General features: G+C 49.5%; 1 protein-coding gene across 1 annotated transcript; it reads right to left on the bottom strand.

Annotated features, from left to right (window-relative positions):
* Positions 1-7898: 7898 nt before the first annotated feature.
* On the bottom strand, positions 7899-15304 carry RDH8 (retinol dehydrogenase 8; the record flags this gene model as incomplete). The annotated part of the gene is made up of 6 exons (XM_080930270.1): positions 7899-8129; positions 8205-8388; positions 8965-9058; positions 10721-10900; positions 11426-11587; positions 15202-15304. The coding sequence occupies 6 exons, from the start codon at positions 15302-15304 to the stop codon at positions 7899-7901; spliced, it is 954 nt and encodes a 317-aa protein (XP_080786396.1).
* Positions 15305-15398: the final 94 nt, after the last annotated feature.

The following is a 15398-nucleotide window of genomic DNA, read 5'->3' as shown; positions in this document are numbered from 1 at the left end:
TACCCAGCTAGCATTTTCTCTGTCTCTCTGTCTCTCTCTCTGTCTCTCTGTCTCTCTCTGTCTCTCTGTCTCTCTCTCATATGTGCTCATACTAAGTTATACATGGATAACATAGGCATTTCTATAGGTCAGGGAAGAACTTGCTGGAGCTCATTCTTTCCTTTCATGTGGATCTTGGGGATTGTTTGTTGATGCTTGAAAGCAGGTTCTAGAACACTGATGCCCATTACAGGCTTAGGTTTTTAAGGAATCATGGTTGGCTAGGGAATTTGATCTTTGTCCCCCCACTAAGTGTTTCTCTGTGTTGAAGGTGATGCTAAGGAGCCCAGGACAGCAGACAGATCAAAGGTGAAGGTGTCTGGGCCTCTAAACTCTATCCTGTCACTTTTCCCTTTAATTTGGTTCCTCATGCTGGTCATCTCCCATCACCCACACCACAGGTCCAGCGAATTACAGTGAACAGTATTTGATCAGCACCTAGACACAACAGTGTCTATTGTGTGTCCAGTGTGGTGGGGTATGTATATGTCTGTGTGTGCACGTGTGAATGTGGTGTATTGTACTTGTATGAATACACATGTGGAGGTTAAAGGACAACGTGCAGAAGCCAGTTTTCTTCTTCCACCCTGTGGGCTGCAGGAACGGAACTCAGGTCATCAGCCTTGGTGGCAAATGCCTTTACCTGCTGAGCCATCTCTCTGGGCCTCCTTCCTTCCTTTGTCCATTCTTCCTTCATTTCTTCCTTCCTTCCTCTCTTTCTTTGTTTTTTTTCTTTGTGTTTCTTCTTTTGTTTCTTTCTGACATATTCTTACTATATAGCCCTGGTTGGCCTGAGACTCACAGAGATCTGCCTGCCACCGTCTCCTGAGTGCTGGGACTAAAGGCCTACACCTTCACACCTTTCACCTTCACCTTACTCTTTGAGGCAGCATCTCTCACTAACCCGGGGCTCACCCATTCAACTAGGAAACAACTCAGCTAGATGCAGCCTGTCTCTGATTCCACAGACTGGGTTCACAGACATGAGTCACCCATCATGCCTAGCTTTTTAAGTGGGTGCTAATGATTAACTTTGGGTCCTTGTGCCATCTCTTCAGCCAATTATGAAAGGATCTGGAATCATCCAGGAGATGAACTTCTAAGCAAAACTGTGAGGGAGTTTCTAGATTGGGTTAATTGAGGTTGGAGGACCCACTCTGAGTGTGGGAAGTGCCATGAGCTGGAGTCCTGGAATGAACATAAGAGGAGACAAAATGGGCACCAGCAATCCATTTCTCTCTCTACTTCTCACACCAAGACTGTGGTTGCAGTATGACCTCATACTCCTACAGACACAGGTCTGCCATGACTGACTGTAGCTCACACCCTTGAGTTCCTATGGTATTTGAATGAAAAGTCATACGTCCCACCAAAGCTCATATGTTTGGATGCTTGGTTGGCAATGCTTGGTGGAACTGTTTGGGAAGGATTAAGGGTGTGGCCTTATTGGAAGAGGTGTGTTCATGGGGTGGGCTTTGAGGTTTCAAAGACTATACCATTTCCAGTTTACTCTGTGTCTTGCACTGTGGATCAGATGCAAGCTCTGAGCTACTGCTCCAGTATCATGCTTGCCTGCTTTCGCCTGCCTCCCTGCCAGCTTGTCACCTACCCCCTGTCACGTATCTTCTGTGTGCTCCCCACCATGATGGTCATGAACTGAAACTGTGAGCCTCTAACAAACTCTTCTATTCATTGCCTCAGTCACAGTGTCTTCCCGCAGCAATAGGAAGGAAAGTAAGATACTTCTTGTCAGTTATTTTATCACAACAATGAGAAAGGTAAGAAATACATCCAGTTTTGTGTCATTGGACAGCACTGAACAGGGCAGAAATAAAGGACCTGTTGTCACAGGTATGTCTGCCGCAGACATGGCTCCCTCTTTCTTTGAGTTGTTCAAGCAACCCAGTGAACGGGGACAGCATTACACACCCGGTTTGCCCAGAGTGGAGAAAGTACTAGCCATAAACTGCGTATGTAATAAACAAAGCATAGAGAGGTTGAATACCTTGCACAGGACCACACAGCATGCTTTCTGATGGGACTGATCCTGGGTTCAGGTATTCATGGAGTCAAGGTGGGAAGGTGTCCTAGTTTGTTTTCTGTGGCTGATAAGTGCCGAGACCAAAAGCAACATTGGGAGGAAAGGGTTATTTAATCTTACAGTGTGCAGTCCATTAGGATGGGAACCCAGGACAGGAACTCAAAGCAGGAACCTGAAAGCAGTACCTGAAGAAGAGGAAAAACTCTGCTTAAGGGCTTGATGCCCATGGCTTTTTTGACCTGCTTTCTTATACAGCCCAGAACCTCCTGCCCAGGGATGGCACTGCCCTCAATGGGCTGGGCCTTCTCACATCATCATGAATCAAGAAGATGCCTCACAGACTTGACCACAGGCCAGGCTGATGGAGGTAACTCTTCAATAGCTGGGCCCCCTTCCTAGATGATTTTAGCTTGTGGAAAGTTGACAGACTAATTAAAACAAACAAAACCTCTACCTGATACTGCAGTACATCAGGAGACTAGTGGGGGAAGGGTGTAGGCTCCCCTGGGTCAATTTGAAATATAAGATGTGGGCTGGAATAAAATTGTTTTCTAAAATATGTGTTAAAGATGTGTGTCTGGTGTGTGTGTGTGTTCGCGTGTGCGTGCAAATGTACCATATCCACGTGAGGGTCAGAGGACAGTTGCAGGAGTTGTCTTTCCTTCCAGCATGTGGGTCCAGAGATTAAACCCATGTCCTCAGGCTGGTCAGCAGGTGCTTTTACCCCCTTGGCTACCTCACCAACCCTAGCTTTTGTTCTGAAGCAGGGTCTTATGCAGCCCTCACACTCAGTATGTATCTTAGGATGATTTTGAACTCCTGATTCCCCTGTCTTCACCTGATTAAAAGTAGAATAACAGGCTCAGTTTATGTGGTGCTGAACATGAAACCCAGGACTTCCAGCTTTCTAGGCAGGCTGGATAGCAACTGAGCCACAGCCCCTACAACCAACTCGCTGGTGCTTTGCTTTTCAAGAGACGGTGTCACAGTTTAGAGCAGGCTGGCCTGAAACTCTCAGTAGTCCTCCGGCCTCAGCCTCTTTAAGGCCGGCAGAACAGGCTACAGACTTGTCTACAGACTTGTAAAGGGTCAAGTCCCCCTGCTTCACGCGTGGCCACCAGGGGGCGCGAGGAGATGGGACTGGTAGGGCTCCTCGCTCTCTCGTCCCGCAGGAATGCAGCTGGCCGAGCGAGGCGACTGTTGGCCTTTATCCCGGAGCAGCTGCTGCTGCTGAGGCTGCCATCCAGCCTCTTCCCCTCCCTGGGACCTGGGGATTTGAAGCTCAGAGGCGCGGGCGGGAGGAGCGGACTTGCTGGGACTTATCTGAGCAAAGATGAGTAGCCTGGAGCCTCCCACCGCCTCCAGGGCACTTGGCCCAGGGCTTCCCGGGAAAGGCTAGGCAGGCTTCATGGCCATTACCAATGGCAAGGGCTGATAATTGATTAAACTCCTAGTCGGTCCAGAGGGCAGCAAAGTCTTTCCTAGCAACTCTGAGTTTATAGATGAGGAACCGAGTCTCCCTGGAAAGGCGCCGTTTCTGTCCAAGTAGACTCCGACTCTATCAACAAAAAGGTACCAAGTATAGTCACTCCCAGCTCCAGCCCGGTTGTTCCAAGGACATTGCATACCCTAGGTTGGCTTCTGTTTGTTAACCGAGGATGACCTTGAACTTCTGGTTCTCCTACATTTTCTGATTCTCCTGATTCTTCTCGAGCGCTGGGTTTACACTTTTGGACCCTGTACCTTCTTCATTTCTGATCTTCGAACATTTCTGTGTGTCTGCGCATGCCTGAACATGTACGAGGGCCTTGGCATGTCTGCGGAGGTCAGAGCGTTACCCAGGGTGTGGGACCACACCTTTCAGCTTGCTCTCGGATCTGATTTCCACCTCTCCCAAGAACTAGGAATTACAATTGTTTTTACTACTGCACCCTGCGTCGTGTGGGTTCTGGGATCTGAACACCCGTCTTCAGGATTTCAGCAAGTGCTTTCTGAGCCATCTTTGCAGATGTATTGGTTTGTATCTTGTAGCCTAGGCTGGCCTTAAACTCACTGTAGAGCACAGGCTAGTTTCAAACATACAATTCTCCTGCCTCAGCTCCCACAGCTGGATTAGCAGGTTTGTACCCAGTTCCCAGAGGGCTTGGCCTTAAAGTTCTCCAGGGTGCTGGCCTGACTTACCTCTCTGGACACCATACACCTTCCTGCCTCCTCTGGGAAACTGGGCAATGAGGACATTCCCGAGGAGCCCGATGCTAGAGGGAGAGAGAATTCAGAGCTGACATTGTCTAATAGTTTTTGTCCTTCCAGGCATGAAGGCCGGGCAGGGTGGCAGAGACTCTTACTGCATTTGAGCTGGTCCAGGATAGCTGTGAGAGATGAAGCAGTGTGGACAGGAAAGGCTACCAGCTAACTGAGCCTGGGTAGTCAAGGAAGGCCTCTTGGAGGAAGCAACATTTAGGCTGAGATCAAAGAGTCACTGGCAGGCAAGGTGTGCTTGTGGGCCCAACTATTTGGGGAGGCTGAGTCAGGAGAATATCCTGAACCTAGGAAGTCAAGACTAACCTGGGCATCACGCACAGGTCTTGTAACCAAGAAAAGGGCCAGGGGGCTGGAGACATCTTCGGGATGAGGAGATGCTTAGTGGGAAGTGCTTGCCACAGTGTGAGGCCCTGAGTTCGAATCCCCAGATGCAGTAGCCTCTGTGCATGAGCCAGGACTGCACACATCATGTATATACACACAGAGACTAAGAAGCTAGCAAGTGCATCAAGTGAAGGGATGATATGTTGGAGAGGAAGAAAGATTGTGTTGTTTCACAGGGGTGACTGTCAGTGGAAAACCGGGAAAAGGCTGGGTGTGATCACAGACATATACACACTCACACATACACCCACACACACACACACTCATACATACACACTCACATACACTCACACACTCACACACACATACATACTCACATCCACACACTCACACAAACATACACACACACACACACACACACACACACACACACGAGTCTAAAGAATACAAATGGAAAATAAATGAAAAATAACTCCACTCTGTAATACTTTTTTTAGAAAGATTTATTTTGTGTTCTTTGTGTGTGCGCATGTGGTGCACTATCCTTGGTGGTTAGAAGAGGGTGGTAGGTCTCCTGAAGTTGGAATTACACTCAATTCTGAGCTGCCTAATGTGGGTATTTGGAAACCTGGGTCTTCTGCAAGTGCAACTGAGGGCCCTTAACATCTCTCTAAATCTTGTTTTTAATTTTAATTAATTTATCTTATTTGATGTGCATTGGTGTTTTGCTTGCATGGATGTTGTGTGAGGGTGTCATATCCCCTGGAACTGGAGTTACGGACATTTATGAGCTGCCATGTGGGTGCTTAACCACCACACTATTTCTCCAGCGCCCTTGTTTTTAATTTTTAAAAATAAATAAAGCTGGGGGATGAGAAGATGGCTCAGTAATGTCAAAGGACACTGGCTGCTCTTCCAGAGGACCTGGGTTCAGTTCCCAGCACCCATATGGCAGCTCACAACTGTTTGTAACTCCAGTTCCAGAGGTCTCTCTTCCTCTCTCTTCCTCTTCCTCTCCCTCCCCCCTCCCCCCTCACACATGCTCATGCAGGCAAAACACTAACATATGTAAAATAATAATTACAAAAAATGCTAACACTGGGTGTGGTGGCTCAGGACTATAATCTTAGCACTTATAGGGAGATGTGGGAGGGTCAGCAACTGGAGAGTAGCTGCAGCTCTGTGAGACCCTGAACTCAGAAAAGAAGATTAAGATGGTAAATTTTACATTGTGTATATTTCATCATATGTGTGTGTGTGTGAGTGTGTGTGCGTGTGCGTGTGTATGTATACAATTAAGACAGTAGGTTTTAGTGGGGAAAACACAAGCCTATCATTCTTTTAATCCTTTTTACTGGGAGTAGCCTTCTTGCTGCTCTGTTGACTGAGTTCTTTTCGTGAATAATGCACTTTGGAACGTTTTCTGCAGCAGCCCAGGCTTTCTCACTCTCTCAAACCTGCAGTGCATTCTGTCTTGTACAGGGATAATCATTTCTGGGGCTGGTCTGCTACTGACAGATCCTTGGGCCATCTCTAGGGTGTTTTTTGCTGTTATATAAACGCTAGAATGAATACATCATTTTGCACATGTGCCAGAGTTCATGAGATAACTCGGCCACGGTCTGTGCCTTTGGAATTGCCGTGTGAGTATCTTCAAGCTCATCTCCGTTCTGAGGGGCTGTCTACGTGCTGGCTTGATTGCTTCCCTGGAACATCACTATGAGTGTTATGAAACTTTTACACTGATGCAAACTGTTCATACCACTAGGCTGGGGTGATGGCTCGGCGGCTGAAAGCCCTTGCAGCTCTCACAGAGGACCTAGGTTGGGTTCCCAGCACCCTTACCTTGGCTCAGCAACCATTTGCAACTCCAGTTTCAGGAGATATGGCACCCTATTCTGGCCTCCTCAGACACTGCATGCAATTGCTGGCCATACATGCATACGTACACTCAAACTGAGAAAAAAAAAACCCCAGAAAATCTAAAAAGTAAATAATTTTTGGGTGGTGGTGCAGGGCTTTAACCCCAGCACTTGGGAGGTAGATGCAGGCAGATCTCTGAGTTCTAGATCAGTCTGGTCTTCAGGGAGAGTTCCAGGACAGCCAGGGCTACACAGAGAAACCCTGTCTCAAAACAAACAATACAACATCGACACCAACACCACACACACACACACACACACACACACACACACACACACACACACACACACACGCACACCAAACCAACAACAAAACCCATCAAAACATAAAGTAAATGATAAAGTCTGGTAGAGTGCTGCTCAGTGTTAGGACACAGGATTGGCATGCTGGCATCTCCTGGGGGTGAGAGAGAAGAAAAAAGAGTAGGGAAAGGAAGAAAGGGATGGAGGGTGGGAGGGAGGGAGGGAGGGAGGAAGCCATAACTGTACTGTCAAGAGAGAAACCCAGGTGACTTTTAGCCCGAGCAGCTGCGGGATGGGTTTGTCTTGGCTGAGCTGGGGACATCCTGCAGCAATGCAGAACCAAGTGTGGGCCAGTCTCCATGTGAGGTCAGCAGTAACGTCCAGCCAGGGTCTAACAGCAGCTTCCCCTGCGTGTCTGTTTGTATAGTTACCACTCTTAGCGATGAGGATTCTTCCTTCACTGCAGCTGAGTCTGACTCAGTGTGATTTCAGCAGCATAGGAATGTATGGTGAGTTCAGGGGATCGGGAAATCCAGAGTGATGTAAAGCCATAGCCTGAACCTCCTCAACCCTCTGCCTCCCACGAAACCCCAAATTGCAAGGAATCTCCCCCACCCCAATGCATGTAGGTACACCACAGTGCACATACACATACAGTCACACACATGTGCACTGACACACACACACATACACACACACACAGAGTGTGGAGAGGTGGCTCAGTTCCCATTACCCATGCTGGACAGCTCACACAAACCATAGCCCAGCTCCAAGGGATCTAATGTCAGTTTTTGGACCCCCGAGGGCACCCTGGGCACTTGTACAAACATCCGTATTAACAAAAAAGTCAGCTGGGTGTGGTGGTACAGGCCTTTAATTTCAGCACTAGGAAGGCTGAGTCAGCTCGATGTCAGTGAGTCTGAGGCCAGCCTGGTCTACATAGTGAGTTCCAGGGCTACACAGTAAGACCTTGTCAAAAAAAAAAAAAGTTTCCCCATGGGCCTGAATGAGGAAAGAGGAGAGTCTGCGGTCCCGGGGCAGAGCCCTGCCGGTCCGGGTGGGACGGGTCAGTTGTGCTCTGTTCGTCTGGGCCGCACACGTGTTGGGAGACAGCCACAGGCCAGGCATCGGAGACTAAGGCTGAGGAGGCGAGGCCAGTGAAAAAGGAGCCTGTGGGCAGTTCTCACATACAGGCTCCCAGAGGGGTCCAGGGCCTTGAGTGCCGTCAGTGGGAGGTAGCGAGCATTGGTCTGCCTGCGGAGTGGGGGTCTGGTGGAGCCGATGACCTTGGCAATGACCTGTGGGAGGGGACTTTGAGTTCTGGGACGTACAGTGCTCTCCAACACACCCAGCCACAGTACTTGTTCGCCTACCTTGGCCACGTCCCGTGGGCTCTGTCCCACAGAGCGGAAGAGCTCACTGGAGGCTGGGAGGTACAAGTCCCGGAAGTAGCCCAGGGTGTCAGGGTCAGTGTCTGGGAACTCCGTCTCGGAAACCTGAGCCAGGAGTTTTCCTTCAAAGTCAGTGGTGACTGGACCTGGCTCCACCATTGAGATGCTGGAAAGAGGACGAGGGGGTGCGGGGGGCTTGGCTGTTGGGCTCCAGCCAACTCACTCCCGCCCTATCTCCCGCCTCCCCTCTCCAGGTGACATTATTGTTACTCTGTTGAGACAGGGTCTCGCTGTGTAGTCCTGGCTGTCCTAGAACTCACTATGTAGTGCAGGCTGGCCTTGAATTCAGAGACCGGCCTGCCTCTGCCCCCTGAGGGCTGGGACATTGTGTGGCCCCGCCTTGGTTTTTATTATTATTATGGTCACTATTCTTTGCAGTGCTGAGATGGTTCAATCGCTCACTGCTAAGCTGTAGCTCCTTCCCTCCTTCCAACCACGTTTACATTAAGGTCTTTTTCTTTTTTGTGACCTGGTGAGTTCCCCGGGGATTGCTTACAGATAGCGGGTGAGGGGCTGTTCATAGGGCCCTGCGCTGCTTACCCATGGTCACACCTCTGAACAATGTCTCCTCCTGGGCAACTGCCTGTCCTCAGAGAAGGATGAGGCCTAGAGAGTCCCCTGCTCTATTAACTTGCCTTCCATATACTCTCCTTCCCTCTGAACACCCAGGTGCCCAACTCACAAGATATTGAATTGTAGGAGCTGGATAGCGAGACTCTCGAAGAACCCTTCCAGGGCAAACTTGGAGGCTGCATAGATGTCGTTGAACATGACGCCTGGAAGGGGAGGAGAGAGGATGACTCAGGTGCACGTGTCAGTGATGGACTCTGTGGGTCCCAGGATAACAAGGCCTTTGGAACACAGAAGGAGGAGGAGTTGGCATTTGAATGAGGGGATGCTCAGGACCAGAATCAAGGGTGTATGGGACTGGGCGATGGGCACACATAACACCAGGACAAGGTCATTCTGGACAATGTGTCACCACCTTTTAGCTCCACCTGCTCCTAGGAAACTCCCCTATTTCTCTCCGTTTATGACATTTATTTATGGCATCCCCAGGGTCCATGGGCACAGCGACTTGTTAATGCTTCTCCACAGCAGAGGCTGAGGAAGGAGTCAGATCACAAAGTATGTCCAGGATGTGGACGAATGTCTAGAAGGACTTAAGAAGGAAGAAGATCCCAGAAACATAGATGGCAAGTAGGGGGCTTTTAGAGTAGGTCGAGAGCAGACATCACAAATAGATCTCCATTGTCTTTTCTGCTGAGTCTTGGATCAACACTATTTACATCCCTGGGGCCTGATGGGGCTTTTGTCAAGGAGGAGTAGCTCTGCCAAGGAGGAGGAGCTCTGTCAAGGAGGAGGAGCTCTGTCCAGGAGGAGGAGCCCTGTCAAGGAGGAGGAGCTCTGTCAAGGAGGAGGAGCTCTGTCAAGGAGGAGGAGCTCTGTCAAGGAGGAGGAGCTCTGTTGAGGAGGAGGAGCTCTGTTGGGGAGGAGCTCTGTCAAGGAGGAGGAGCTCTGTCAAGGAGGAAGAGCTCTGTCCAGGAGGAGGAGCCCTGTCAAGGAGGAGGAGCTCTGTCAAGGAGGAGGAGCTCTGTCAAGAAGGAGCTCTGTTCAGGAGGAGGAGCCCTGTCAAGGAGGAGGAGCTCTGTCAAGGAGGAGGAGCTCTGTTGAGGAGGAGGAGCTCTGTTGGGGAGGAGCTCTGTCAAGGAGGAGGAGCTCTGTCAAGGAGGAGGAGCTCCTCTGTCAAGGAGGAGGAGCTCTGTCAAGGAGGAGGAGCTCTGTCAAGAAGGAGCTCTGTTCAGGAGGAGGAGCCCTGTCAAGGAGGAGGAGCTCTGTCAAGGAGGAGGAGCTCTGTCAAGAAGGAGCTCTGTTCAGGAGGAGGAGCCCTGTCAAGGAGGAGGAGCTCTGTCAAGGAGGAGGAGCTCTGTTGAGGAGGAGGAGCTCTGTCAAGGAGGAGGAGCTCTGTCAAGGAGGAAGAGCTCTGTCCAGGAGGAGGAGCCCTGTCAAGGAGGAGGAGCTCTGTCAAGGAGGAGGAGCTCTGTCAAGAAGGAGCTCTGTTCAGGAGGAGGAGCTCTGTTGGGGAGGAGCTCTGTCAAGGAGGAGGAGCTCTGTCAAGGAGGAGGAGCTCTGTCAAGGAGGAGGAGCTCTGTCAAGGAGGAGGAGCTCTGTCGAGGAGGAGGAGCTCTGAGGCAGCACTGGATTTCGGGGCGTGAGAGCAAAAGATGTTTCTGGGATATCCAGAAGTGGAGTTGATTCTGGAATGTGGATGGCTGCTGGTGACATGCATGTCGCTGCTGCCTACTCCTTTACCAGGACAGACAAGATTAATCAATCCCATTCAGAGTCCTTCTCAACACAGTTCATTTGAACTATGAAGCTAAAACCTACTTGACAGTCTTGTAATCCTGGATGGGGGAGGGTGTCCCCAGACTTACCCTGGAGCCCCATAACACTGCTGACCACCACGATGTGGCCCTGACGCCTCCTCTTCATGCCTGGAAGCACAGCTTTGACCAGACGGACAGCCCCAAAAAAGTTGGTGTTGAACAGGTTCTGCATGGTGGCTAGGCTGAGTTCCTCCAGGGGCCCCACAAGGCCAACTCCTGCATTGTTCACTAAGGGGAAATACAGAGAGTGTTGCTCGAAGCCACCCCAGGGACCTGAGTCCTCCAAACCAGTCTAGGAGGAGACACGTGGAATCTAGGTGGTGTTAAGCAGTTTGGGTTTGTACAAGCCTCTGAGCCTGGGAGAGTGGGTGGAAGAGCTACTGGAAAACAAATCTTTGTCATACATGTGTGAGCAATTCCCATCTGCCCCAAAAGTACACCAAAATGGCCAGACCCACCCACCCTTAGCCGGCTCCATGAGAACATGAGTGGCTGCTTCATCATCCTCCTGTCTTTAAATGACTCACTGAAGTAATTTTCCCAACATATGCTTTTCTCCTTATGAGAGGATGTTTCTCCCATGCAGCCCTCTCCCAAAGTCTGGCACCTCTAATTAACAGATTGGTATTCCTGACTCTTGGCCAACTGGTCTACCCCTTTATCCAGGGCTAGAAGTTGTCATCTTGCTGATGGTATATACTTAAGAGTTGATGTTTGTGTGTGTGTGAGACCCCAGGGGCTACCAAGTCTCACCCAGCACGTCCACTTGTCCTCCCTCGATGTGGCTGAGACAGTTAGCCACTGACTCATCGCTGCACACGTCCAACTGGGCCACGCTGAGGGTCTTTCCAAGAGCCTTTCCAGCAGCTGCCTCCAATGGCTCCTTCTTCCCTAGGTCCCTCATGGTGGCCACCACTGCAGGCAGAAAGCAGAGCTGGACAGGTGCTGGGCTCCTTTGCCCTGTGTGTTTCTCTGGAATGTGTGTATGTGTGTGTGTGTGTGCGCATGTGCACACACACACACACACACACACAAACACACACACACACAATGGCACATGCATGGAGACCAGAGGCCAAATGAGGAGGTATTTTTTTCTTATACGTGGGTTCTGGGGAGTGAACTCAGGTTGTCAGGCTTGAGAGGCAAATGCTTTTACCTGATGAGACATCTTGCCAGTCTCCCTGTATTTGGAACTCACCAAACAGGGTAGGTTAACTTCGGTTAACTGTCCAGGTGAGTTCCAGGGACTCCTCCTCCCTCTGCCTCTCAGGTGCTGAGATCGCAAGGACATGGCATCAAGTCTGGCTTTTTTTACTTGGGTGTTGGAACTGAACTCAGGTCCTCACGTTTGGGTGGGAAGCGCTTTATTGAGTGAGCTGTCACCGAGACCTCTTGTTGTCTTTTGAATTCTAAGATCTGTTTTACTTTTTTCAAATGTGTGTTTTGTCTGTAAGTATGTGTATGCACCATGTGCATGTTTTGGACAGTTAGGAGCCACCATGTGGATGATGAGAACCGAACCCAGGTCCTCTGCAAGAACAGCAAGTGATCCTAACCACTGAGCCATCTTTCTAGCCCTCCGGTGTTTGTTTAAAGACAGGGTCTTATTATGTAGCCTCAGCTACATATGTAGACTAAACTGGCCTTGAGGTTGTGGAGATCCTCCTGTCTCAGTCTCCTGAGTGTTGGTTGACAGACGTGAGCTACTATGTCCAACTATTTCTGTGGTCTAACATAAACAGTCACAGATGGAAATCCACGTGTTTGCACACTTACATTTAGCACCAATCTAACAAATCCACACTTATACAAACTTTGTATACACACACACACTTTTATATATGTGTTTTATATATATATATATATATATATATATATATATATATATATATATATTCTTTTTTTTGAGACAGACTTTTTATGTAGCTCAGGCCAGTCTCAAACTCACTATGGCCAAGGTAGAACTTGCACTACTGACTCCTGGCTCCAGCTCCTGAGTACTAGCATGGCAGATCTGCATCCCCAGGACGTCTTCTGTGCTGAGCAAATCTACCAAGTGGGCCTCAGCCTCAGATCCCCCAGTTTACACATTTGTAAACTGAGGAAGAAGAGAATAAGTGAGTTCCCCTCTGGGTGGGATTAAATGGCAGATATGTTTAGAATGCTCTCAGATACAGTTAGCTGGACACATGCCTCTCACCCCAACATTCAGGAGGTGAGAATCTTGAGTCAGGAGAATCTTGAGTTTGAGGTTAGCAATGGCTCTATAGTGAGGGGGTTGTAGCTAATCGGTAGAAACCTGCAGGCCTAGCAAGCACCTGGCCCGGATGTCTGTCTTCAGGACACACACACACACACACACACACACACACACATACACACACACACACTTACATACACATATGTACACACACACAAAATAAGACATTTTAAAAAAATACTATTGATAAATGAGGTTGTGTTGGGTGCAGTGTGTGTGTGTATGTGTGTGTGTGTGTGTGTGTGTGTGTGTGTAGCTCAGAGGACAACTTGTAGTAATTGGCTTTCTTCTTTCACCATGTGATCCCAGTGAACTCAGGGCATTGACTCCATGGCCAGCACCTTTCCCTGCTGAGCCCTGTTGCAGGCCCCTTAGCAGTACGCACACCCACCCAGAGGGATGCCGCCTTGCTCACACTCCCAGCTCTGCCCACCTCTAACCCAGAGGGCTAGGAGAATCAGCTCTGCCAACTGGGGTGATGTTCTCACCTCCGGCAGCTGGCTCCAAGCTGACAGTGTCTGCCAGCGTCCTCTCTGGGTCAGAGGACTGTCGTAGCTCACAGTCCCTCGGAGGCCTCGGGTGCACTGTAGTTCAGTAAGAGCGTCATCCTGGAGCTGTAATCAGCTTATTGGGCATTGCCGAGGATCCTTGTGAGGGGTGCTGGAGCCAGCCTTCTTTAAGATGCTTTCTGGGGCAGCTCCCCGTTCCCCGCTCCTCAGGATTTATAATTTACTTTGTGCGTATGAGTGTTTTGTCTGCATGCATTCTTGGATGCTCTGAACTGGGGTCCTGGATGGTGTGTGTTAGAAGTTGAACTGGGATCCTGCTCTTAATCACACAACTATCTCTCCAGACCCCACTTTTCCTGTTTTTGAAACAGGGTCTTGCTATTAGCCCTGGCTGTCCTGGATCTTATTATATAGACCAGTCTGGCCTTAAACTCAGAGAACCCCTGCCCCTGCCTCCTGTGAGTTGGGACTACAGGTGTGTGCCACCACATCGTGCTCCACACACTGGGCATGCTTAGTAAGTCCCCCAATTCTCCCTCCCTCCCTTGTTTCCTTTCCTTTTCTTTTCTTCCTTCCTTCCTTCCTTCCTTCCTTCCTTCCTTCCTTCCTTTCTTTCTTTCTTTCTTTCTTTCTTTCTTTCTTTCTTTCTTTCTTTCTTTCTTTCTTTTGAGACAAGATCTTGTTATAGCCCAGGCTGGTCTTGAGTTTACCATAGTCCTCTTGCCTCTGCTCCTGAATGCTAGGATTACAGATTACAGATCTATATTGGCCTTCCCTCCTTTCCTCCCTCTCTCTCTGTTTTTCTCTCTCTCTAGGGTCTCTCTGTGTAGTCCTGGCTGTCCTGGCTTTCTTTGTAGACCAGGCTGGCCTTGAACTCACAGAGATTTGCCTGCCTCTGCCTCTGAACATTACGCAGAGCTGAAAGTTTTTTGTTTGCTTACCTGTTTTATTTTAGGCGGGTATCACTATGTGGCCTAGGCTGATCTTGAATTCGGAATTCTCCTGCCTCAGCTTCGTGAAATGTAGAGTTTCAGATGTGTCCCATCATGGGCCTGTTTTTTGTTTGTTTTTTCTCTCTCCAGACAGGGTCTCAGGTGACTCTGGCTAGCTTGAATTTGCTATATAGCTGAGACTGACCATGAACTTCTGATCCTCCTTGCTACCTCCTGAGGTTAGGATTACAGAATGCGCCACCACAACCGGGTTCAACTGAACCCAGTGTTTATACATGCTAGGCACACATACTACTAATTGGTCTAGATCTTTGTTTGCAAGCATGCTCTCGAGAGTACACACACACACACACACACACACACACACTCACACACACACTCACACACACCCACACTAACTGCCCTGGTTTTTGTTTTCTTCTGTTATTCAGTACTCAGGAATTTGTGTGAGGGGTTGGACAGATGGCTCAGAGGATTGAGGTTCAGTTATTAGCACGCACAAGGTGGCTCAAAGCTGTTTCTAACCCCAGCTCCAGGGCATCTGACACCCTCTCTGATCTCCTTGGACACCAGGTACATATGTGGTATACAGATATATGTGCAGGTAAAACACCCCCACACATAAATAGAAACAACCTGAGGGGGTGCAGCAGGGAGCTTCCCTCTGTGTGTCCAGGGCCTTCCCCAGATCCATGTGCCCAACCTGCACCTGTGTGTGTGTGTGTGTGTGTGTGTGTGTGTGTATGTGTGCATGTGTATTCGAGTGTGTGTGATAAGACAGAGGGCTAGAAACTGTGGCCTTACCCTGGTAACGTTGTCTGGGGTCATGAGCCAGCTGAAGAGCAAGTTCAAGGCCGATCCCTGAAGAACAGCCAGAGATGAGCACCCTCCGGGGCTGAGAGGCCATGTTGATCCTCTCAGGAACCTGTGATGTCACCTGCACAGTCCCTGCCCCGCCCCCACTGGGCTACTGCCTCAGCTCATCTCTCCTAAACCCCAGC

This window comes from Micromys minutus (assembly GCF_963924665.1).
Source record: "Micromys minutus genome assembly, chromosome: 16".
Classification (NCBI taxonomy): domain Eukaryota; kingdom Metazoa; phylum Chordata; class Mammalia; order Rodentia; family Muridae; genus Micromys; species Micromys minutus.
The sequence above is the reverse complement of the archived record's forward strand: the minus strand, read 5'-3'. Positions and strand labels throughout refer to the sequence as shown.